We start from the raw sequence: 26,026 nt of genomic DNA, 5'->3' as shown, positions 1-26,026 counted from the left end.
GCCTTGCTGAGGTGGTATTGGACCTTTGTCCTGCAGGGGGCGAGGGAGGGGCGTCTGGGGTAGAATGTTCCAGATAGGGGAGGAGCAACTTAAAGGTCCTGAGCACCAGTGTGCCTGGTGTCTGAGGGACAGAAAGGAGGCTGGTGTGGCTGGAGTGGAGTCAGATGCTGGAAGCCCCAGGAGACCAGGCTAAGGGGTAGGCAGAGAAGAGGGGGCTGGTGGGGCCGGCTTCCTGGGCCGTTTTATGGATCTTTATTCTGCATGAGATGGGAAACAACTGGAAGATTTTAAGTAGAGGGGTGACAGGATCTGACTTTGCTTAAAAATATTTCGAAACTCTGTCTGCCGTAATGAGGGCAACCTGTAGGGGCCAAGGGCAGATTGTACAAAAACAGAGGAAAGATCGCTGCAATAATCCAGGCAGGAGACAGTGACGGTTCCAGCCAGGGCAGACGCCCTGGGGATGATGCAAAATGGTCGAATTCTGGGTGTCTTCGGAGATTTGTTCAAAGGGTTGGAAATGGAGAGACACTAAGGATCCTGGGCCTCATGCTAGAAACCGTTGCAATGGTATTGCCTGATCTGTGGTTTGTATGCAATCCCTTGGTTTCAAAGTAGATCGAGGGCAGGTGGAAGTCTGGAATAATAGGTCAGGACAGAGAGAAACAAGACTGTCCAAGCTTGATTTGTGAGTTCCAAAGAGAATTATCGTGGGGAAAGCTTGGAATACAGCTGTGGAACTCGGTACCACATTAGTGTGGTTGGTGTGATCCTTGCAGCATGGAAGGAAGAGGCCTTAACTTTGGACTCAAGATGCCTAAGGTCTTTGGATGAGGAATCATTAGAAATGAGCAGTTTAACTGTCATTGGGGAGTAAGGCATAGCAAGGAAGTTCGGTGACTGTCAGTGATTTTTGGATATTGCATGCTAATTTTAAAATGAGATATCCAGCTCTTGCCAAAGATAATGATTTCTATAATAGACGATCTTCATGTCTCCAAATCTGAGTGCAGGGGAATAGAGACATGCTCGGAGATAAAGTGGGCCAGCAGGAGTGAGCGTTCACTGAGGACGGTGGGGAGGAGGGGTGTGGAGGCCATACGTCCCCGCCCTCCCTCCGGTGGCCACACTTGGGGCACGCTGCATCAACTGTGAGTTTTGTCTTTGCCTCAGTAAGTGTGACAAACACATTCATAAATTGTCTTTGCATTTTTAATGCATATTACAAGGATCCTCAGAAAAAAAATCCCTAAATGGGTCCCTAACTCCCTTTCAGAGCCATATGGCATTTCCACCTGCAGCCCCATTACGCTTACAGGATCAGAGGTTATGAATATGATAAATGCTTCCTTGATTGAGGTAGGCCAAAGTCAACACGCTTTTTCCTATGTCGACGGTTTTGCACTGGAGACAAATAAATAATATATACAGATTCTTTCTTTGAAGTTCCTTTGTTTAGAAAGTTTGTCTCCTTAATTTGCATATGGAGATTCACCTCTTGTTTCCCAAATAAATTGGAAGAAACATCCAGCGGAAATGTGCCATGAGCCTTATAGGATTGAAGCCTGGTGAGGTTATTAATAGATTTCATGTGGGCAGCAATCTTTGCCTGGGGAAAGGTTATTAAATGGATCAGGACATCCACTCAGCTGGTAGAAAGAATTCCCTATTGTCACTCACAGTGGCGTGATTATTGGCTGGAGGCAAAATCCCTTTGTGTCCACCCTGTCATTTAGCTACACCAGATCAGTCCAGATTAGTTCAGAGTATCCAAGAATGCCATTACTGGAGAGCTGAGGACTATGTCAGACCTGAAAGTCGAAACTTCCATCACGGTGCAATTGGAAGAATCAAAGGCACTCTAGCCCCAAAGGGCAGCCCCCAACCCATCAGCTGCAGATTTGGGGGGAGCTTTCATGTCCGTGGACCCAAAAGATCCTTCCAGCAGCCCAGTGCAGGATTGCAGGCAGAACTGCCATGTGTCTGGTGATCTGAGGACACCAGAAGGAGAAATGGGAGCTTCCACTCTGGCTCTGTCACTGCAGCCTCAAGCAGAAGAGTCTTCCTCAAGTCCGTAAAGAACAATGGCTGGTCCATCTCACTCGCGGGATTATGGTAAGTGGAAAATGGAAAAGCCCTAATGTAATGTGAAAAACAAAATGGAGCTCTTCGGTGTTTACTCAAAGAGGAAAAGGAGGACGTTCTTGCCGGTGATTTGGGGGAGTTGAGAGAGGGAGGGACCAGCCCAGGTACTCCCTGGATAAAAGTGGTGGGCAATCTTCTAAGGTGGCTCTCAACAGTCCCACCTCCTGGTCTCCAGGTTCCTGTGCACTCCTCTCCTCTTGGTTGTCAGCTGGAGCTGATGACCTGCTTCTAATGAGCAGAATACAGTCAAATGGATGAGATGCCCCTTCTGAGTCTGGATTATAAAAGCTTCCATCTGGAGGACACCTTCTCTCTTCAGCGCTCACTCTGGTGAAGCCAGCTGCCAGGGTGGAGTGCCCTGTGGTGGGGCTCATGTCGTAAGGAACTGAAGGTGGTCTCCAGACGACAGCCAGGAGGAACTGGGCCCTGAGTCCAACAGCCTGCGACAAACAAGCCCAACCACAACCACCACGCAAGCTTGGAGGCAGTCCTGCCCCAGGGCATCTCAGAGAGCTCCTGAAAAATATTAGGAACGAGGCACCCAGCTCAGCCATGCCTGGAAACTGTCAGATAGTAAATGGGTGTTGTATAAAGTTGCTATGATTTGGGGTAATTTCTATCACAGTAGATAACTAATGCACCAGTTGACCAATGATAACCAGGGATGGTTTTAGAAGAAACGAAGCGTCTTAACAAATGGAAGGTATAAACATAACATGAAAAATATGGGGGTAAAAGCCCCCAGTAAGCCCTGTGGTGGAACCCAAGGGAAGTAAGAAAATAAACCATGATCAAAGCAGGTTTAGTCAGCACTTGCTCTGCCATGGGTGTCAACTGCTGTCACTTGTGTTTGGAAGAGACTCAAAGACAGGAGGAGGGGTGGGGGAGCTTTATAGACCAAAGAAAGGATGGCTTCAGGAATGTCCTGTTGGCCTGGGGAAACTGAGGCAGCTAACTAGAAGCAGGGCTGCCCATGACATTGATTAGGGAGCATATTTGGCTTCTAGGGTTGGTTCTGAAGTTGGAGTCCGGGGAAAATGAGTGAAGCTATCAATTATTAAACTAGTCTTGGCCATTGGAGGCTGATCGCCACGGGGGATTTTGTTTGACTTCTTGGATTGTTGGTAGAGAGAGGGGTCTACTTTCTCAAGATTGACTCACAGGTGGCAGGTAGGATTCCTGGCCTGATTGGAACAGAGGGTGGGTGGTCTCCAGGGAAGCCAGCTGAAGGTGAGAGGTCCGAATTCTCTTTTGATATGTGGTCTGGCCACTGCCTGTTTGTGTAGCCAGTTTCTCAGAAGCAAGAGCAGCTGGGGAGAGGTGGGGTGGGTGCCTGAGCTAGAGTCAGGAGAGCCTCAGAAATGGGTTTGACTTCCCGACCACAGAAGGGGAATCTGCTGCCTTCTTCACACCCTCACAGACGTCCAGGGTGGACCCACAGAGGGCCACTGGGCCATCGTTTCTCGGCAATCTGGAGCTACTTCAAGTCACCTGTCGTCACCTGGTAGCCCCACTTCACCGTCCTGTGCTGCTGGCATCTGAATCAGGGTTGCGCAGCTGTTTCTGTAACACCCTGTAAAGATTTCCACCTGCTTTGCTTGGCCCTCTGTCACACCGTCTCCTCAAAGCCCGCATGTCGGGGGACTCAGACCTCCACAGCTTTTCTCTGGGATGGTCCCCATGTCGTGAGTCACAGGTCTCTTTCTTTACTGAATTCCTTTCCAAACAACCTTTTCACAGTTGACAGTGGGGACATTTTTACCCTTTGCTTTTTACCTGCTGCTTAACTAGAAAATTCTCCTCCCCATAGGAAGGTAAATGCTATCTCATCCCCTTGCTAGAGTAAAAAATTATCTTTTAACTTTGCTCTGTAGGGCAAAAATCTACCTCGGCTCAACACTCCCTCTTAGCAAGTGGTGACTTTCAGAGGCGGTCCTGCGGCCTGCACAGTAACAGCAGGGCTGGTAATCTTCCCTGTGCTAATGAGGGTCGCATCCTACCTGACTTGCAGGCCTTCTGCAGAGGGAGTTAACGTATCTTGGGTTTTAATTAGCAATGGCTGATGGAGGGAAACCCGTACCTTTAAAGTAGCCATCAGTGGTTCGAACAATGCAGAGAACAATCATTTGCAGGCCAATGGCAAAGACGGTTAATTAAAATAGTGATGATGCCTATGAGAGGCGTGACAGACGGGTCCCCGGCTAATGAGGACGGGCGCGTTCTCCACTCCTTTCTCCCCTTGCTCATCAGGAAATAGCAGAGCGGAGCCCCCAGAGAATCCAGCTCAATTAGGCCCTGCCGGCCGTGCGGCTGCCAAAGGGCTGTGGGAAGAGAAGATCCAGCCACCTCATTGCGAGGGGAGGGGACAGGGTAGGCAGGGGCTTTAATGCAGCATGCCCCCAGCACTTACAGGTGCACGAGTGAGAGGAAGTGCCACTTAGAAGAACCCTCAAAAGGGCTGGAGTGTGGCTGGCCAGGGACCCCGACTTTGAAGTCACGCAGGGCTGGGACTAGATCTTGGTTGTGATGTCACACCACATTTCAGGGCCTCTGTTTTCTCATTGAAAACATAAGAAAAATGACCAGGACCTCATTACAGGCTGTTTGAAATTGTGTGTGTGTGTGTGTGTGTGTGTGTGTGTGTGTGTGTGTGCGCGCGCGCCTGTGCGTATCACACATTGTTGCACCTGGCACCCTTCCCGTGCTCAGCCCAACGCGCCTGCTCCGATGGGCTTCAGCGCTCCCTGCCGTCTCTTCCCGGTTGCTAGTTGTCCATGTTTAATTCTCACTCAGCGTTACATTGGAAGGCTTCTGAAGACCGTTCTTAGGCATTTTGTCTTATTTTTTTCCAGCCAGGCTCCTCAGGACGGGACCCATTCTTTCCCTTTATTTGTCATTCTCCTATCACGGTCAACATGTTCCCCGTTGTCACATGAGTTGGATGTCACTCTTGTCCCCACTGTCCATAACAAGGGGAGGTCATTGGAGCACATGGGAGCCGAAGAGCCCTGGTTCTTGCTCCTTCAGGTTTTCAGAACCCTCCTTAGGGTGAATATTTATATTTGCAAAGCAGAAGCACAAATTATCTCCTTTTTGTTCTTTCTAATGACCCCACGTGGTGAGAGGGGGGGCAGAGGCTCCAATGTTTAAAAAACGTGGCTACTAACGCCCTGCTAGGAAAAGGCAGAGCTACCAGCCAGGTGTCCAAGGCAGAGCCAGAAGTATTTTCTATTCTTCTGGAATCCACTTGCGTTTGATCCTGTGTCACTCAGGACAGTGGCCTAAAACAGCAAAGTTGGATTTTCTCTTCATGCTGCATGTCTGTCACAGGCTGGGGTTGCCCTCACTAAGCCACCACCTGGGATGGTCGGCACTCTGAGAGCCAGGCTGGTGAAGCAGCCACTCCCGGGCGTCACTAGCTGCCGGGGCACAGGAGAGTCGAGCACACTCATGCAGCTTGCTGGCTCTTGAAGCATCAGCCTGGAGGTGACACATCTTTCCCGCTCAGGTTCCATCCACCCTGCCTGAGTTCAACAGGGCAACTTCTAACCCTCCCAGAAGGAGAAGCAGGGACATCAGAGAACAGTCCACCATCCATCCCTCAGTTCTTGGGCCCAGCTGCTTAGTGCTGTACCCAGGAGTGCTCCTGAAGTCACCAGCATAGCCCGTGATTGTGATCTCTTGGGGAAATCTTGGCCCCATGTCTGGCCGTAGGTTGGAAGCAGAGGCAGAGGAGGCACTGGCATAGCATCGTTTGGCTAGAGGGCACTTGGAAGGGTGTGTTTTGTGTCAGGATCGTGGATAAGATAAAATGTTAGCAAGAGGAGAAGTGACATGGGTCGCGCTCCCCTCTGTGGCCCCTCCCACGGGTCATAGCCAGTTTCAGGCAGCAGGATTGTCCAGGTCATGTGCAAAGGTTTGCAGTCTTTACAGGACTTTTACGAGTATGTATGCTGGTTTGCTGAGAGGAGTGGAGAACCAGATAACTTTATAGTTACAAAGAACCTTATTTTCCCCCAAAGAATAGCAGGAAAAAACAACATTTCTAGCATGTTTGGAATTGGCACAATGGAAGACTGTCAGGGCCCTCAGACAGAAGCGCTGATGGTCGAATTTTAGGACTGGAGCTATCCCAGGACATGGCTTCTCCTTTATATTTACATTGTGCTTTTGCCTTTTCTTCTTATAAAACTGGCTTGTTCACCAAACTCAAGTAGTATTAACTTAAACCCGCTCCCTCTATTTTATGCAGCCCAACCCGTACACATCAGACGTATTTATCTACTTTGACTTCACACTCTACTCCTTCCAGGAGGGTTTGAGACAAAGTTCCGCTTTACACTCGTGATGTGGAACAGCTAGGGCTGAAACGGGAGCAGAGGCTGCAGCATGGGGCCGAGCAAGCTGATGTTTCCACACCCCTGCAAATAGTTAATGACTTGGGCTGAGCCCTGACTTGACTGTGAAGTTTCTGGAAGGTGCAAAAGGAACGTGCTGGCCTCCTTGGGGTGTCTTGCATCTGACAGCCTAGATGATTATGGAGGGAGTACCACTCTGTGGGCTGTCCTCTCCTGCTCTGCCAGGGCCACCTCTCCAGTATGTGGAGGCTTACAAAAGATGGATTTATTAGTAAGAACAGTTTGCAGAAAAATCAGTAGCTGCAGCCTGCTTGCTAGCAGCACACAGGCCCTCCCCAGTCTGCCTCCCTTCCTGCCTCCATAACTCATGGGGAAGAGGATCTGTTCAGATGGCGGCGGAGAGGGCTCTGCAGCACAACCTCATCCGTGAATAATTTTTGTTCAAATGCATTCATTTAACATTTCTTTAGTGACTCCTTTTTCGGAGCCTGGGAATGTAGGGATGAAGCAGACAGAGGTCCTGAGCATAGGCATTTTCATAGTATTCTTAGAGCTTCTCTGCATTTGTGAAAAACCAAAGTTCGTCTGATTCGGGAGCACTTCAGACACCTCCTCCGGTGGTCTAAGGAGATTGCCGCAGCTACACAATCAGTTACCTTTCCTTCTTCCCAAGCAGCCTCCTTCGCTAGTTCTTGTCTGTGAGGCCGGGGCGGGACACACTGGTGAGTCCAACACAGAACTGAGGCCCAGAGGGGCTGTGCACCAAGAGCAGACCCCAGACCCAGGCAACCAGGACTTACCCGTTCCCTCTGGTTGTGCACCTCCCACAGGGAAGGACTCTATGGGGCCAGGAAGGATGTACCTACTGAAGCCTGTGGCCCTCCCCACCTTCTGCTGCAAGCTCCACATGCCCAGGACTCCAGAATTCTCTGTCTAAACAACTCTCAAAATCTTCCAGGACCTGCACAGATTTCTTGCCAAGATCCATCTGGGCCTCGGGGAAGCCCATTCAAGGGGTGAGTGGTGAAGGTGGGGTTTAGCCACAGCTTGCACCATTGGCCTGAAGTGTCCTCAAATTTGAGACCATCCCCTGTGCAGTACAGGATGGAGTGAGGGGCTCAAAGAAGGGCAGGATGGCCAGCTGGCCAGTTTGCTCTTGGTCCTGAAAACATGGGAATGGCTTCGTGAATGGGCATTCTGGGAGGTGACTAGAGGCTGAAGTGATAGCACAGTCCACGTCTAGGACAGATTTCTTTTTGCTAGCAAGGAGTTAACCCACCGCTGTTACCTATTTCTGATTGTTTACAGGAAGATTTGATCATGAGAGGCCAATGAGAGTGTTCAGGAGGCTGATTCTTCTTGTCTATCTAAATTACCATCTCAGGAGGTAAAGCAGACCAATTCACCTCGAGGCTTTTCATCAGAGAAATCCATAGACAGTCCAGGAGCCACATGCTAACAAGAGAGTGAGTTTTAAAGTAGAAACACAAAATAAAAAGCCAAACTCAAACTAAAATGTTTCCCTTTACATTAAGCTCTGACTTAATTCAGACACAAAATATCCAAGAATAGCCATATCATAGGAAATGCAAATATTCTGGTAAACCAGATGTTGGCTTAGGATTACCCCTCCTAACAGAATTAATTATGGGAATACGTGAAAATTGTACTAAACATAATCATTTCCCTCATTCTTTACAATCAACCTCAGTAATTCAGGCAGATTTCCTTTTCTACTTAAGTGGGCAATATGTTCTTAGGTTCTGTCTCCAAAGACTGGCTAAGGAGTGAAAGTGTCACATGTGCCTGCCTGTGGAAAGGCATAGTGTCACTCACTAGAAAGAACTGGAAATGTCCCCTAGTCACAGTGCTCTGTCTGGCTTGTGACTTCACTGTAGTGCTGGTGCCTGAACACCAGGTCCGACCCACTCAACTAGCATCCTGGCAGACTGTGTGGCTCCTCAAAGAATTCTCTTTCAATACTCCTTCCTGCTCACCACTCTCCTTCTGCCTCCGGGATGGAACAGCAGTTCTGTCCCCAGCCAACCTGTGTATGTTGCCATTGGAGGCCCCTCAGCCTGAAGGTTGCCTGGGTCTCTGCTGTCTTTTAGCTTCCTTCCTTATTGTCTTGATCAACTCCTCCCTCTCCCAAAGGCCCACATAGGCATATTTTTCCCTAGGCCATTTGGAGGAATTCTCCAGCAATTCCATATCACTAGAATGTAGGACTGATTTTGTGGAGAGCAAGATGGGGGTGGGTTGATGGGTCCTCAGTACCTTGTCACAGAGTGTTTATTTGCTCCTAAGATCAATAGTCACCATTAAGCAGGTTAAATAGAGAAGAGATATGATTGAGTCCTTGAGAGTAGGGGAGTTGGACTGAGAGGAAAGATCTGGAACTGGGAGAACGATTCTTAAAGAATAGACGTTGAGCTTTGGGATGAAACAAAGCTGTCTTCAAATAGTTTGCTATTTGTCAACTTCATAGATATTAAAGGGTTATTTACTTTCTCTGATACTCAATTTCTAATTGGAGAAAAAGTTAAAATGTTTCCTAGTATTTTTTGTGAAGGTCAAAATAAGTATAAAAATCTCCCTCTGGCAAACAAGGTGAGACAGAATGACTGTCTAAACTGGTGGTGGTTATAGGAATGGAGAGTAGGGGCAGACTCTGGGGACTATCACCAAGATGGAAAGAGTTGCCGCAGGTCCCTATGGGTTCTACCTTGGGTGACCCCTAACCCTGTGAGTTCTGCAGGTCATGACTGAGTTGGAGGTTAACAGCTTTCAGAAGGAAGGACAGATTTTTTTTCTCCTTTTTTTTGGTTGGGGGGAGTGGTGAAAGAGCAGATAATGAGCTAATACATCTGTTACTGCCTTCACCAGGGGAGCTGCGTGGGGTGGCAGGGATTATGGGCTGTGACTTGCAGCTGCACATATGAATGCTAAGCATCAGCAGTGGCTTCTTAGAAGAACAGTAATGTCTGTGCCTCTGCTTAAAACTTAACTGGCTGGCTTCCTGGCGGGCTCCTGGGAGTGATGCCCTGATTTGCAAGGATTTAATGACTTCTTGTAGCCTAACACCTGTAGGTGTAGAAATAAGCAGGGGAGGGCATTAGCACCTGGCTGTCCCCTCGCCATAAGGCAAGCACCGTAGATTGTGAAGGCACCGTCTCTCCTTTCCAGCAAAGAGTTCTTTATATTTATTCAATCACTACTACCTTGATATTAAAATTGCCAGTGTTCTTGCACAGAAATATTTAAAAATTATATTCTTTATTTAAGAAAAAAATCATGCTATCTGCCACAGAAGGCTTCCTTCCTCCACCTCTTTGTGTCATTTATGTTGGGTTTAGCTAGTCACACATTAAACTCAAAGAGAGTTGCATTTCTAAAGTTCTGATAAAATTTTCACTCCTTTATTTATTTATTTATTTTCTCAGTGAGCTAAATATTATTCACTGGAGCTGATGACATCCTGAAAGCAAGCTCTCCCCATGGCCTTCAGACACTAATTCATGAGGTCCAAATTTCCTCTTTATCTTCAAGTCTTCTTATTTCACCTGCCACAACTGTTTGAATAACTTAAATGATCAGATACATGTGAGCATGCAGCAGAAGCAGTGAGGAGTCTGACTTTGAAGGGGACTCGGAGTTTCCAGATTAGGATTGCAGATTTCAGTATGGTGCATTTTTACTGTCCTGCCTCCCTTGTGTATAGATATAGTGCTGACTATAGTAATGGTGGATCAACAATGACATGGAGGTAAAGTTCTAGTTTCTCAGTAATGAGTGTCACTCCAGATCATTAAACAACTGGAAGGAAAAGGAGGGAAACATAAAAATTTGAACAGCTTCAAATTTCATAAAGGAGAGTCAAATAAATGTTGTTGCATCACTAGCATTGATTTCAAAGAAATCATAGTCTATCATGACAGAAAATAAAACAGAAAAGAAGCATGAATAGAAAGAAAAAAATGGAAAGGCAATAATCTAGAAATGATAATAATTATCAATGTAATTATATTAACAATTATCATTCTCAAACTAAAAGGCAAAGATGCAGATTATGTGAAGAAAAATCAAACTATGAGTTCATTGTAAACAGTGGAATGTTTAAAATAATACTCAAAATGAGGGCTAGGGATGGAGCTCGGTGGCCAAGCATATGTCTAGCATGCTCAAGGCTCTGGGTTGGATCCACATTACCACAAGATAATAATGACAATCATAACAATGATAAAGATACAATGGGAGAGTTTAAGGCAAAAATTTTCAATGACTCAAAAAGGGTATTTTCATCAATGAAGAAAATGGAAGTCATGAGCACAAATAAATGACCAAAATAAGTGAGCTAAGAATTGTTATGAATTATAAAAACACAACTATAGAGGCAAATTCTTGTGCACTTTGATAAATTGTGTTTATATATGCATATATATAATCACGCATATATGTATGTATAGTTACATTCATGTATGTAGAATTTAAATAATTCTATACATGGATATATATGTAGGTATGCTGCTATATGTATGCTAGATATTTCTGTATTTTCTGTATATGTATGTGTGTATATATATGTGTATGTATGTATAATTTAATAAGACAATACATGTTCTTTTCAGGTATTCATGAAAGTTTTATAAGAATTTAATCATATACAGAGCCTCAAAGCAACCTCAGTATAATTCAGCGAGTAAAAACTGTGCAGGTGGAATTATTTGAGACAATATAGTGACTAAAAATAACAGAACTACAACAAGTCTGCTTCAAAATAAAGAAAAGGAACGACAATGGCAGCAATGAGAAATGATAGAAAGTCGAGAGTAGATTCACAATAAAAATGAAAGGTAGGGCTTAGAACAAAGTTGAAACTGACAAGGTTTAAAACAAAAGATTATAAAAACTAGACACAAACACCCAATCATAAGACGAAAACTCCCACCATAAATGTAAGATTAAAAATTGAGAATTAAATTCAATAGAAAGGTAAAATATGTAAAAACAATAAGCATAAAAGGCAAAGAAAAGACATTTTTAAAGGAAATGAAGACAAAAGGGAAGTTTCAAGAAAGAGAAGAACGAGAGAAACAACTTGAAGAGCAGGAAGGAAGTGAGAGCTGATCAAGAGAATCCAGAGCTTGGAAACAGAGAGTGCGGTGAGCCCCCAGAGGATAGAAGCAGCAGGAGCCGAGGCTCAAAGGGGTGCTCAAATTTAAGAGCAGACTCTTCTCTGGCAACTCCACTGTCTGAGCAAACACAGACTTCTTTCAGTCATAAACAAGGAGAAAAATTGCCCCAAATATTTTTAAAAACATAGCTGAGCTCAGAACAGGAAGGCAAATCTCCAGATACTAAGAACAAAGAGGACACTCTTAGAGGCTGTGGAGGCTGGAACTTGCAGCTCCAGGTCAGGCTAGCTCCCTGGAAAGCAGAGACTGGGGTGGAGCCAGGCATGTGGAACCCCCCAGGGGCAAAGAAGGCTGCAGAAGGAGACCCCAGGAGGAAGGAACTGAGGTGCCTGAGGACCCAGCCCTCCGCTGACCTACCGGGTGATTCAAAGCTGAGCTGCTTCGTCAGAGTTGCCACCAATCAAAAGACACAGCCTCTGCCTCCACAGAAGCAATATTAGCTGTTGCTTGGCCCCCAAATGGTATCAAAAGGTCTCTGTCTGAAGAGAGGGTCTTCAGACTCAGTTGACCTTGGGCAGCCAGCAGCAGGTGCTTCTACCTTCTTCAGAAACAATAATCCTGGGTCAGGTGGAATGCTTCTAGAAGATCCATATAATTTTCTTTGATTACATGGACTAATCAATTTTTCATTTTTTTCATAAATCATTTAACTGCATCTATGTAATTTTGACAGTATTGATGATTTTATCTTTCTGGGTTTTTGGGAAGATGTAACCAAAGCAGCCTACTGTCTTCTCTCCAACAAGTATGCAAAACCACATAAATGCTACTTATATAATAATATATAAATTTCAGTGTTATGTTAGTGGGCAATTTGAAAAAGAAAAGTTGAGAATAACCAAAATTTGAAAATGTAGAATTATGTGCAGCTATTAAACTCATGTTTTCATAGAATGGTTTTTAAGAAGTTAATATACATAGTCCCACTGCATAGATGTGTAATCCCAATTTCCCAAAACATTTTTTAAAAATTTTGCCTTAATTGCTAAGGCATGAAAAATATGAAAGGTAATTGAACAAAATAATCTCAGGGTTGGCTTCTATAATGCATGGATTTTAAGTAACTTATATTTCCCTAATAATCTCAGATCTTGTGTTACTTTGTAATCATAAAATATTAACACTGTTTGTAAAGTAAAGAAATAATTGCATTGACCTATTTTATACACCATTAATTTGCAAATTTATATTTGATATGAAAACTGGCCTGTGAGAATAAAACAGTATTATGCTGAAAGGATATTTTCAATAAACTCAACAGTTTTTCAATTTCCCTTTCAATACTACAGTAGCCTCCCCTGAGTCACTGTTCCATTTTCCACACATTCAGTTACTTATGGTAAACTATGGACAAAATTATTAAATGGAATATTCTGGAAATAAACACTTCATGAGATTCAAATTGCATTCTGTTCCAAGCAGTGTGATGAAAGACATCCGCCATCCGCCCCATCTTGCTTGGGACATGAGTCATCCCTTTGTGCAGGGTGTCCACTCTGCGTGCACTATCTGCCCTCCAGACACACAGCCATCTTGGCTTCAGATGTATTGTGGTGTCGCCGTGCTGGGTTCAAGTCACCCACATTTTACTTAATCGTGGCCCCAAATATACAAGTAGAGTTGATAATCATTTGGCTATGCCAGAGAGAAGCTGTTTCTTTTGAGTGAAAAGGCAAAAGTTCTCAACTCAAGAAAGGGAAAACATATATGTGGAGGGTCATGGTTTAGATATGAGGTGTACCCCAAAAGCTCATCTGTGACACAGTGCAAGAATATTCAAAGTGAAACGGTTAAATTTTGAGCTGTGGCTTAATCTGTAGATTAACCTACTGCTATGGACTAAGCGGGTGGTGACCATAGACAGGTAGACTGTGGCTGGAGGAGGCAGGGCTCTGGAAGGGTGCCTTTGGGGTTTTTGTTTTGTTGGTGCTGAACTGAGCGCTCTCTCTCTCTCTCTCTCTCTCTCTCTCTCTCTCTCTCCCCTTCCTGTTGCCATGTCCTGAGCTGCTTTCCTCCAGCACACTCTTCTACAGTGATGTTCTGCTTCATCTGGGGCCCAGAGCTGTGGAGCCCGCCATCTATGGACCGAGACCTTTGAAACTATGAGCCAAATAAATTTTTCTCCAGTAGTTATTCTTACCAGGTCTCTCGGTTACATGGTGGAAAAGCTGACTACAACCCTGAGGTTGCTGAGATCTACACTAAGGGGGAAGCGCCGTAGGTGGAGGGTTCTGTACCACCTGTGGTTTGGGGCACACACTGGAAATCTTGGAACATAGCTCCCAGGACAAGGTGGGGACTACTGTATTTTCAAGGTGAAAGAAGTTAACCTCAGGGTTCCGAGGTCTTTCTCTTATCCCAGGCTTTTCTTGGAAATCGAAAAACCCCAAACTGTTTCTCTGTTTGTCTATGTGTGTGTGTCTGATTTCCATCTCTTGGAGTCTTTCCTATGGATAGTTCCCTTTCCACGATTCCCATTCGATAGAGGGACATGGTCAGATGCCATTTTCCTATAGCTAAAATTCTCCTCCCTAGGCAGGGAAGGAATCTACAGCTTCCACTTCCATAGAACAGAAGAAAAATGATACATTGCATCATTAGAGGGATTTTCAAATGAATTTGTTTCTCTACTAGAATTGTCTCCTTTGCTTTTATTATAGGAAACAGCTATTTTTTTTAAATCTCACATTGAATCCTACATTTGAATCCATGGAGAGACCCTGTTAGAGTTCACTACTGTGTGCTTTTCTTCTTCTCTTCGGTCCTTCTCTCCCCTTTCCTCCTCTTCTCCTTTCCTTCCTTTTCTCCTTCTTTCTGTTTAATGGAATTCCCAGATTCCTTGCTCCAATCTGTTTCCCTCCCACCATCATTCTCAAGTCTTTACCTCACCCCTTCATCTCCTGGTGGCTTTTACACATTTCACAGCAGATCTCGAGGTGCCGAGGTGGGGTGTAGGGGAGCTTCTGAGAGCCACAGTTTAGAAGCTTATGGGTTCAGAGCCTCTGAAATCCTCCTTGGCCTCACAGGCTCTAAATTGTTTCAATCCATATTTCCTTTGTCTTTTATGGCTTTTAAAGTTTCCCATCTAATAACCGCATTTGTATCCACAGCATGGATTTGCAGAGTTTGACTAAGCTGATCCTGTGGATTCAATTTCCATAAACCCCTTAAAGTGTTTAACTAACTTTTCTCATTTTGCATAAATGTCTCTGACAAAAACACAGGGGAAAACAATTGTTCTTGACATCACAACAGTTTAATATGTTAACTTATTCATTAAATTGTGCTTCACATCAATGGAAATTCTCAGTTCTACAAACTATCATTTTTAAATAGCAATAAAGGTTGATAATGTCACAATACAATCTTCTAGTAACTGAGTTCATACATATTATTGCACAGAAACAAAAGGAAATATCTCTTAGGAGAAATAATTTACTAGCTATTGAATAACTATCTTTACATCTAAAATGGGGCACCAGATAAAGAGCCAGATTTTTTTAACATTGAGTTGATACATTAAAAAAATAATAATAATGCAAGCAAAACCCAGAAAGTACTCCGGGGTGTGGGAAAAGGAGGAAAAGAAAAGATGGCCATATGATTAAAAAAACACGGGGCCAGGCGATGGAAGGCTAGGCGACAACGACTAAGTACAGGAGACTCTGCTCTGCAGAACAGAGCCGTGGCTTCTCAGCACGGCATCTGGCCCTCGGATGAGTTTCCAGAGTGTGGCAGAACATGTGACGCACAGAGGTCCCACTCTGTGTGCTGAAGCATGGCAGTTATAGTCGTTTCCACAGACGATTTGGAACATGGGCTTGAAAAGCCTCTGTGTGTCCACATTCCCAGATCTGCTTCCTGTCAGGTTACCTCGAGTCCTTGCTGCAAGCTGAGGGGCTTGTGTCTTGCAGACGTTGCTGGTGTTCATCGCTAGGCCAGTCCTCTGGAAATGCCTGCAAGGCAGGGTGGTGCTGCCAACGTACCAAACACACAGGTCTCAGCATCCCCCTGCTGGCCCAGGATGCAGGGAACTCGTTCCGATGTGTCCAGGTGAATGTGGCGAGAGAAGGCAGGCACTGGCTCACATCGGTAGAGATGGAGGGGCAGGTTGAGAAGCAGCCTCAGCACCTGGGGAAGTGCCAGTGCAGGCCCCTGGATGGCACACGGAAGAAGGGTCGGGCTCATCCAGCACTGACTCCGAGCCTGGAAGCTTTAGCCTGGAGTCCTGGTGACCAGCAGAAGCACGGTGACTGTGGCAAAGGAAAACCCTGGAGTGACAGAGGTGGCCAGCTCAGGGTTTCCTACCTACGTCCAGCCCAGGTTTCCCTTGAATCCAATTCCCCAGCCCAACCAGGCTTCAGGCCCTGCAGGCATCCCGTGTTCCCCTCCTGTCCCAGGAGCCCTTCCCTCCTCTGCTCTGTCCAATGGCAAAGGAATCGTAGTCCACATGCCACCAGCTTGCCCTTGATCTTAAGGATAGGAATTGTATCTTAAAAATAGAAAACTGTCATTTTTCTATTTTTTGAGATTGCCTGGCACATATTTGATTCATCAGCTTTCCATCTTTGAAGGCTCTGCCTCCCTTTCGAGAGCCCCACTTTCTTCTATAGTTACCCCTGCCCTCCCTGGTTGCCCACCCCACCTGACCCCGTGACACAGGACTCTCTCATCTCAGCCACAGGTCACATGTGGAGGAAAAAAATAAAAATAAATACTGTGAAGATGGTAGCTTGCTGTAGCCTGAAGCATTTCCTCTCTCCAGCAAATGTGCCAAGGAACTCATTTAACACCAGAAGCCCCTCTAAGAACTAGCGCAATATTCTGCTGATAAAGTATCGGGGGCCTGGGGAAGGCGAAGTGAAGGGGAGGTATTTTATGAGCGGGGCTTCTACTACTAACCACCCTTAAGCTCCGCTAACAGGTGCTACTGAGTCTGCATAGTCTACTACTGAGCTTCCCCAGGGAGTTGACCATATCCTGCCCACCTTCGTCTTGAGTAGTTCTGGGGTTGAAGAGGGCAGGCATCCAGTGAGAGGTGTCTGGATGTCTCCCCCAAGTTCAAGGGCTTCCTCAACCCTGCTTATCTCTTGGGCATTTCACCCTTAACCCGAGGCCCCTGCACTGGAGGCAGAGTGGAGAGTCAACTCGACCTTGGCAGTTTCTAGGTCACTGCAGTTCCACAACGAGGTGAGGGAAGATATAAATCAATAAAGACTCAGATTTCATATTCTTGTAATTCCCAATCCCAGCACGGACGCCGAGCAGCAGTCAGTAGTGGGAAAGGCTGCAAAGTTAGAAGACTGCGGCTCTGAGCAACTTGCCAATGAATTAGAGTCTCTGGGAAATCCCTCAACATCTCTGAATCTTCATTCCAAACTGTCAGGTGGGATAATGAACAGAGCTCCCATTTAGCGCACAGGAATGTAATGAAGGCCAGACGAGATGTTAGATACAAAAATGTTTTGAAAAGCATTAAATGCTATACAAAGTGGTGAATTTTAATCTTATCCCTTGTGGAACATGTGATGAAATAAATGACATTGAAAAGCACTTGAAGTGTTCCGTTTTGAGTCAGAGACTAATAGTTTTTATCAGCATTAATTTTCACCTTGTTTCTTTAATAGTAGAACCCCCAAGCTTATTGAGGTACCTGGTGATGAATAATAAGACATAATCTCTGCAGTTAGATGTGGCAATGTCTAAGTCCTAGCCCAGAAGATGTGACTGGAAGCAATATGTGAAACTTCCCTCCACTTCCCCTCTACCATCTTAAATGAAAATTAGATGGCAGGAGCAGCAGCAGCCATCCTTGACCATGAGATGAATGTCACATGTTAGAATGTAAAAGCAGTAAGAGAAGACATGGGTTTCTGGTAATGTCACACACCAGAGTTATCAAAACACATTTGTCCTTAAGTGAGAGGAAAATAGCTTCAATCTGATTTATTATTTTGAGTGTCTCAGTTAAAACAGTCAAATGGGATTCCTACCTAATATGCTTAATCTTTATTTTTTGACGGTCTACTTTCAGCTCCTTATTAAGTCTACCTGGTAGACTTTCTTCCCAATATTAGCACTATCTCCATTCAGACTTTTGAAATGAACTTTTCAAACTTCAAACCTGTGGTCAAACTGTGTTAAAGTTATCTCTGTTAGATGAAAAGGGACACATCTTTATAATTAATAACATACATGATTTCCTTAACTGTTGTCTAACATGGATTATTCAGACCACTATTTTCTTCAGGTATCAAGAGCAGGCTGCTAAAAAGCAAGAAGGAGACAAAACAAGTGTGCACCTTAGTTCTTAATAAAATGTCCCCTTCCTCCCGCCACACAAGGATGCCTCACCCCAGTGCAGTTACTAGAGCTTCCGTTGCCAACAGAAGGAAAGGAGTGTCCACCCGGGCACTGCAGGGGTTGGCAGGAGATGGCACTCCCTGTGTGTGTGTGTGTGTATGTGTGTGTGTGTGTGTTCTTGAGCTTTGGACACTAGTGCCCTTGGAGCTGATTTGAGTTGGGACCTTGAGGCTGCTGACTTCCCGCGGATTCTTAGGCCCAGGTGCCTTCTATAGGCAACCCGTCCCTAAGTGTCACTCAGCACATAGGTGTGCAGTCAATTTCTGGAGAACACGCTACTTCCCCAACTCTCATTTCCATTGACACAGGACTCTGGGGTGTGACAAGTGTGCTGCTTTACAATGCAGTGATATGAGGGAGGAGGCCACGTCCGTCTTTTTCATTTGCTCAGCTCTGGCCCGGGGCCAGCGCAAAGAGATGGTTTCTCCTCTGAGCATCCTGCTATCTGGTCTCAAGTGGCGCCCCACACATCAAGCCTTCAGCAGAAAGGCCGTGGAAAGCCTTTTGATAGAAATCCCGAGGCGTCTCAGGAACAGTGTGAACTTAGCAGGGGCTGCCTCCGAGGCCCAGCTAGGCGTGAATTCCCTGCCAAAAATTAAAGTGGGTTTAGAAGAAACAATCCAAATGCTTTCTAGCTTGTTTTGATTTTCCACGTGACGAAAGACTAGATCACGTGTGAGTGAGTGTGTGTGTGTGTGTGTGTGTGTGTGTGTGCGCATGCATGTGCAACAGTGCTCAGTGGTAGGGAGAAAGATAATTTGCAGTCTTTCTATTCTGGGTGGAAAGTGAGATCAGGGCAACCAAATGTGAAGATAGAAAGAGAGCTGCTCATTAATCCCTGCTGCAACGTCCCTTCCCTCCCTACCTTAGGAGCAAATCACTGGAAAGGGGAGACACAAATATTTTGTTGGTGTTTTTCTAGCAACTGACAGGTGCTATTTACTTGGCCCCTTTTAACTCACTCTTGTATATGGCTCAGAAAGTGCAGCTGCCCGAGAGCTCATTGCTGACTCAGTGATGTGGAAGGGACTTACCCAAAGGCAGCATGGCTCTGGGTCACTGCTACCTTGGTGCTATCACAGTTGTGCCACCTACATAGGTCAGGCTCAAATACTTCAGGGCAATAACATCTGGCTTCTTGCATGATTGGCAGGAGGTTTTAGGCAGCCGGAGCCTTTATCCCATCTGGACAGCAGGATAGGATAAGAAAAGAGACTGCACTTTGCGGTCAGCTAGGTCTACCTCACAGTCCTCAGGAAAGCGACCTACGGTCTGTGGGCTTCACTTGTCTCATCTGGGAAACTGGAACCAAGACTCTCTACCTTCTCAATGCAGAGCATCCTTAAGGGCCTCCCTCAGTTGGTGGCACAAGGTTGCCGATCCTCAACTAAGTCAAGGGCAGCAAGAGAAGCATGGGAGCCACTTCTCCAGATCTGTATCTGATGGGGACCTGGGCTGTCCTCTGTGCAGGTAGCTGTCCATAAATGCTGGTGGGCTGATGGACCCTCTGCCCCAGAGACGGTGTTCAGCAGGCTGTCAAGTGGCTTGTGGAAGCTGGCTTGAACATCAGACGTGTCGGACGTCGATGCAGCAGCCTTCTCCATCTGCCTCAGGGGGCTCACTCGTCTTCCTTCAGCTCCTTGGAGGGGCTGACCTTATCAGTGTGTCGTGAAACTTCCTACCTGATCTGAGCCTCCAGCTGGAGGGGAGACAGGCTCTCTCTTCCCTCCTCCAGCTTCCCCCACTGACCAATGCACTATTGGTCACTGCACTTGTGACCAGGAAAAGGCGAGGCTAAGGAGCTCTTGGCAATACCATGTGTTTTGGTCAAGTTTCAGACCCTCTGACCTGACTGGCTGTGTGTCGTGCAGTCTGAGAACAGGTGTAGACCACGTGGGAAGGAACAGCGGGCTAGAAACATTTCGGTGCTGGAAGGTAGTGTCTGTCTCTGCCTCTGGAATAACCATCTGGTGAATGGTGTTCGTGTCTCCCGGCCCAAATCAGAGTTATTATTCATGTAGTGACCTCGAATATATTTTGTATACATATCAGCTAAGCTCCTATTCTTTAGGCCAAGTTCTTTTAAAATCTCTTTTCTTTTGGAATAGCAGAATTTCAAACCTGGCAGTACATTGGCAGAGAAGAGGATTGCCCCCAAAGAGGTTAAACTCTGAAAGATTCTTCTAAAAACTAAGATTCTGTAGCTGGCTTGGAAATGTTAAACATGTTATTTCTCCTGATATTTTTTTTTCTCCCTTAATTGATCATTCATTCCTCATGGTGAAGATTAAAATGGGTACAGTGTGATGCCCTCAGGTGCCAGTAAATAAGCAGTTCCCTAAAACCCCACCAAGGTTCATCTCTCAGCCACAGCCACCTCTGCCCTGTGTCCACTCCCTGTCTCCTAAAGGGTGAGGAGGAAGCCTGGCTCAGAGCCCGGATGCCGGGGTTGGTGGGATGTGGGTCTCTAGAGATGGTCAGTGATTTTGTCGAAAAACAACTGCAGCAACGAAACACATTACTTATGATCAAAACAGCATTCAGAGTTCAAACACAGGAACCAGCAGTCAGGTGAGGGTTGGCGTAGAACCTCGTCTCGGGACAGAAGCCTCTTTCCCTTCCTCTCACTTTAAAAGACTAATATTTCCATGACAGAGACAGTGTGAAACGGACCAGGTTCAGCAGAACATCCAAGCCAGGGCTTTTCACGTGCGTCTGTGTGGGTTCCAGCTCCCCGAAGGATCGCCTGCGATGCCGCAAAGATCACACGGACCCCTTCCTTCAGCGGCCTCTTCTCCTTCCCCCTCAATGTGGTCTCTGTAGGACGCATTCCTACCCTACTTAAAGTCGCTGATCGGAAACGTCAAGAAAAAACGAACAAGGCCCACAATCTCCAGCTGGGTAAAAACGAAGACCGAGAGGAAGCGACGTCCACGTTTGGCCACATCAAGCCAGCGGTCCTCGGAATGGCCCACCTTCTCCAGCCGGTGGTCAGTGCACCTGCTCGCCTCCCCTCCCGAAGGAGGAGTGGGCAGGGGGTCACCATCTCACCACCTGGCTGTTGTAGTCCTCAGTCACAGTCCCCTCTGTGGCTCCATCCTCTCTGGACCACCGGTGGGCCCGGTGCTCCCGATGCAGCCTCCGCCCCTCCCGCCGCTTTTGGCGGTCCCTCTGGTGCTCCAGCTGCTTGGCGTGGCGGTAGCGCTGCTGGAAGAGATCTTTTGCAAACTCGTAAAGCTGCACGTCCAAGAAGTTCAGCTCCTCGATGCGCTGGCGGGCGCCCTCGTTGATCTCCACGTTGGAAGCCCGCGTGATGTTGAACTGCGTGAAGGGGGAGATGAACTTGAGGTTGAATGTCCTCTCAAAGAGAAACTGTGTCTTCCTCTGGAACTCGGTGAGCCCGAAGAAGGCCATGTTCTTCAGGTTGCTCTTCGCGCTCTGCAACAGGATGGTGTTCCTTTCGCTCTCGTTCATGAAAGTCAAGTTGTAGCAGCCCACCAGGCTGAGGTCAGCCAGCATGCGCACCTGGCGGTTATTGGCCAAGTTGTAGCTGCAGTCCATGAACTCCCTCAAGCTGACCCCAGACCAGTCGTCCCCAGGGTAGCAGGTGGGCAGCTCGTCCGGGGTGGGGCTTCTTCCATCACACATATGGAGAGAGGTTTTCCACGTGGCCCCTCTCTGGACGTGTTTCCATTCGCTCAGGTAACGTGACACTGGATCCCGCAACATTGTGATGTAATAGAAATTCCTGGAAGAAATAGAGGAAGAGTGTCAGTAGCGGACAACTCTAATACTGAAATTGTGAACCTCTGTGATTTTACATCAACACAGAGTCCATGGGCTCATCTGCCAAATGCTCAAGGGAAATCATTGCAGGATTTGCACCTATCAGGCGTATGGGTGCATATTTCCATAAAGACACACACTATGGACCAGTTTTCAATTCTAAGTGTGCTGCACTTTATGTCCCCAATAGAATGTGGAGAGGATTGGGTTGTGTTTGCTCATTCTATGATGCATTACTAATGCCCATGATGTCTCACACTTAGAGAAACACCATGATTTTAAAATTTATTACTGTCTGCTACTTTATTTGATCCTTTTGACAATCTTTTGTTGTAGTTGGGCTACTACGTGAGAGCAAACCATGCAAAGAAATGAAATGGTTTGTCCAAGGTCAGGGAATCAGAAAACCAACTCTCCTTCACCTTTTCTCTGGATTATGAGCAAGATGGGGCTGGGGAAGGTATGGGTTGCCCACCCCAACCCTGTCCCAAGGAGTGTCCAAGCAGAGCCTGGAGGTCCACCTGTCACCGAAGCCATAGAAAGAACCTCATGGAAGAGCAGGACAAACACAGGCCTCCAAGCTGTCTTCCTGCTCTAAAATCCCACTTTGGCCTTCTTGCTTCCACAGAAGCCAGTCTGACACCCATTCCATTCCAATTCAGCCAGTGGCCCATTGAGTTGGGCCCACTGCAGATTGACCTTTACAGGGTCAATCATACTAACTCAGAGATCCCCATCCCCGTGGGACAAGAGTGGTCCTGAAATGCCCTATGGAGAGCAGCAGGCCTGCCCTGACAACTGTGCCTAGTGCTGCAGAGAATCTAGAAACCAAGGCTGGTGCTGGATCCGACTGGATTCTGGCACGTGGTCACAGGGGTGCACAGTGTCCTGAGCAGAAAGCCTACTGTGCAGCCCGACTGCCTCAGCCTGGCATCCAGGGGGCCGGACCAAGCCAGGCCATTTGGGCTCAATTCATCCTAGCATGTGTTCTCTGTAGAAACTTGACACCAAACACACACACACACACACACACACACACACACACATTTTGACAGACAGAAAATCTGCTGAAGAATGACTTTTGGTTATCCCTGAATCATGCGCTATTTTGTCAAATATCTCTGTTATCAAGCAGTTATGGGTATCATTTGCTTAAATCCTTCCTATATGCACTCAGAGATAAAGGGCGGCGTGACTGTGATTAAAACAGAGGGCACCTTACAGGCATGTGAGAAACGGGAGAAACAGCTGGGGGCTGGGAAGGCACTCTGCCTCTTGGTCCTCACAGCTCATCACCACTCTGAGGCAGTCAGGGGTCAGGACAGCTTCCACGCTGGAAAGGGCTACTCTGCACCCACTCCAGACGTTGCCTTTGTTGGGGAAGAGATGTCCTGGCTTTCAGTGGGACGGTGAAGAAGAAGGCGGGAAAGGAAAACCCGGCCACATGTTGAGGGCACGTGCAGATCATCAGAAAAGCTAAAACCAGTGGGAAAGAACACTTTCCTAATTCCAAGGAAAAGAACCTAGAGGTGCTTAATAAGTCCACGAGGAAAGAACAGATTGTTGAAGACTCGTTTTCAACTTATCAGAGATCCTTTGCTCAAGTTGTGTAAGAGAGATCGCTCCTATTCCACTTACAACAAGTGCTTTTCAACAGGGGCAGGCAAACTTTTGCTTTTGCTTTTGTCTTAAATTGCAATGATAAACTTTTTATTTAGATAAATTCACTGATGTGCTTCAGTGCCAAATGCTTTCCCCATAGGTGAGCACCCAAGATTCACAATGCTGCAAACCGTACAGAGACCACAGTCATGCTCCTGGGGGTCTTTGTTTTCTCTTAGTGTCGAATAAACTAAGAACTTGAAGAATTAAATAAGCTTCCCAATGTAACATTGGTAGTAAGTGATAGAACCTGGATTTAATCAGGTCTGGCTTCCTTCAAAAAAAAAAACAAAAAAAAAAACATTTTTTGCCGGGGAGGGAGGAGGCGGGTGGGTCACTATGTCATGTAAAGAAAACACTCTCATTGTATAGGAAACCCTCACCCCAGTATTTGTCCCAAGTGTCCAGACTAAACTGGATAGAAATAAAGAACCCCAGTAAAAGCAATAAAAAATGCGGAGTTTAAGGGTGAAATTCTTTAAAATTCTGCCTTTTTAAAGGCATTGATAAACTACGTTATTGTAAATATGCAGTTTTCTATATTCTGTTGCTGTGAATGGAGAGCTTCCATTCCAGTAAGAGAGCCAGATAGTTTTGGAATGTGCTAAAGAAACTTCAATACCTGAAGGAACACTAGCTACCCATTAATTGAGGAGGAGGAATGCACGGAGACGGCCAAGCCAGGCCAGCCTGGGCCAGCGCTGCCAATCACCGACCTGCATCACTCTGTTCTCTTCCTGGGTGAAGGAGTGATGACTCCATCAGTGGAAGAAAATGTCCTAAATGATCAGAAGGGAAGCAGGAGACGGCTGACACAGCCTCTGGGTTCCATGAGGGAACCGTGATGGTGGAGTCCTGCTCGGAGTGGATATGACAAGTGCTGAGCGCTAGATGACATTCACCATGAATCATGCTTTAGTACTGTGTTGGGACTTATTCACGTTTCAATTCTACCAGCAGAGACTGGTTTTTATGTCATGCAACATTGGCATAATATACATGTAAATACAGTCATGATGATGATACCATAGGTCAGTGGGTTAAGGATGCCAGGTACATCAGGGCAGAAGAACTTAAATCAGGAAGATCATTGTATCAGGTCAAATTAGAGCACAAATGAAAAATTTCCAGCTCTCCTGTTAAAATACAAAACACCCAAAAAGATGTAAACAGCACCAGTAAAAAATCCAGGGGCAATACGTCTCCATTTCATTTATGTGATCAAATTTAATATGATCCAGATGTTCAGAGAACCATTAGAGTTGGAAGCTTTCGGAGAGGTGAATTACAAGTAGTGGTGGTGTAAAGATTCAACTGAAACCTGCTGGGATAGGAAGTAGGTCTGGTCTCACTGGGAAAGCTGACCTTAGAGCTTCCGGCAGCTTTGCTCCACTGGAGATTGACATGACCTTAGGGCTGAATGAAGCTGGTTTAGGCTTGAAGTGGTCTTGGATTCAAATTTAACTTTATGAAGCTTAATACAGTCTTCCACAATACTTAATGAAATCGCAGGGTGATGTTTATTAATACAATAAATCCCAAAGTCTCCAAGTTCTATCAGCCCAAGAGGGCAACTTGGAAGCAACGCTCTCTGTGGAGACACAGAAGTGCACTAGTGGATTGGCACCGACCAGCACAGAGCTGGCCCATGTCATGGTCTGCATCAGAGTAGCTAGGAGGTTTGAGAATTGTTTAGTCGGACATTTTCTTATGTGTGTTTTGTTTGTTTCCATCCTGAAAAGCAATCAGGATATAAAATGAGAATAAAAATAAGCCAGAAGGGTTGAAAAACATTGAAATAATGAAAAAAGCAACTGAAGAATTATCTAACTTTTTTTTTCTTATCTCCTCTTTTCTCTATTTTGATTTGCTTCTCTGCCTTCGGACAGAAAACATAAAAATAAGCAATGACATGATATCCTCTGATCTTCACTGTTGACAAGACATGCTTCCCTTCCATGAACTCCCTCCTGCTATAATTTGGATCTGAAATGTCCCTCAAAGGCCCCTATATAAAGGCGTGGCCTCACTTAGCACTACTGGAAGGGGGTAGAAGCTTTAAGAGGTGAGGCCTAGAGAGAGGAAGATAGGTTATTGGGGACATGCTCTTTGAAGGGGATATTGTGACCCTGGCCACTTCCTGTCTCCCTCCTTTACTTCCTGGCCACCACCAGGTAAGCAATTTTGCTCTACTGCACATTCCTCACCAGGGTGTGCTACCTTACCACAAACCCAGAAGGAACATGGCCAAGTGATCATGGACGTCAACCTCTGAAACTGTGAGCCTAAATAACACCTTCTTCCTTATAAGTTGATTATCTCAGGTATTTTGTCACAGGAACAGAAGGCCAACTCATACAACTCCAGAACAACAGAAACTCTTCCTTCTGCTCCCATAATTACCAATTCAATTTATAATGAAAGTATTTAAAGGATTCTGTACTACTAAATTCTGAAACTTGTTTTTTAGACCTCACTTGTTCAAGAGTGCAATGGAAGGGAAAAATCAGTTTTAAA

General features: G+C 45.9%; 1 protein-coding gene and 1 long non-coding RNA gene across 2 annotated transcripts in view; one reads left to right on the top strand and one right to left on the bottom strand.

Moving 5' to 3' along the window:
* The first annotated feature begins 3,245 nt into the window (after window positions 1-3,245).
* Window positions 3,246-7,966, top strand: LOC306659193. Its single transcript, XR_013763235.1, has 3 exons — window positions 3,246-3,315; window positions 7,334-7,532; window positions 7,812-7,966. It is a non-coding gene; the product is annotated as an uncharacterized lncRNA (long non-coding RNA).
* An 8,382-nt stretch (window positions 7,967-16,348) lies between these two features.
* Window positions 16,349-26,026, bottom strand: part of HS6ST3 (heparan sulfate 6-O-sulfotransferase 3) — a 682,017-nt gene continuing 672,339 nt past the window's right edge. Inside the window, exon 2 of the mRNA XM_079137709.1 lies at window positions 16,349-21,809. Coding sequence (XP_078993835.1) covers window positions 21,101-21,809 — 709 coding nt within the window. The 3' untranslated portion in view covers window positions 16,349-21,100. The remainder of the gene's footprint in view (window positions 21,810-26,026) is intronic.

Source organism: Sciurus vulgaris, assembly GCF_902686455.1.
Source record: "Sciurus vulgaris genome assembly, chromosome: 4".
Lineage (NCBI taxonomy): Eukaryota > Metazoa > Chordata > Mammalia > Rodentia > Sciuridae > Sciurus > Sciurus vulgaris.
The sequence above is the reverse complement of the archived record's forward strand: the minus strand, read 5'-3'. Positions and strand labels throughout refer to the sequence as shown.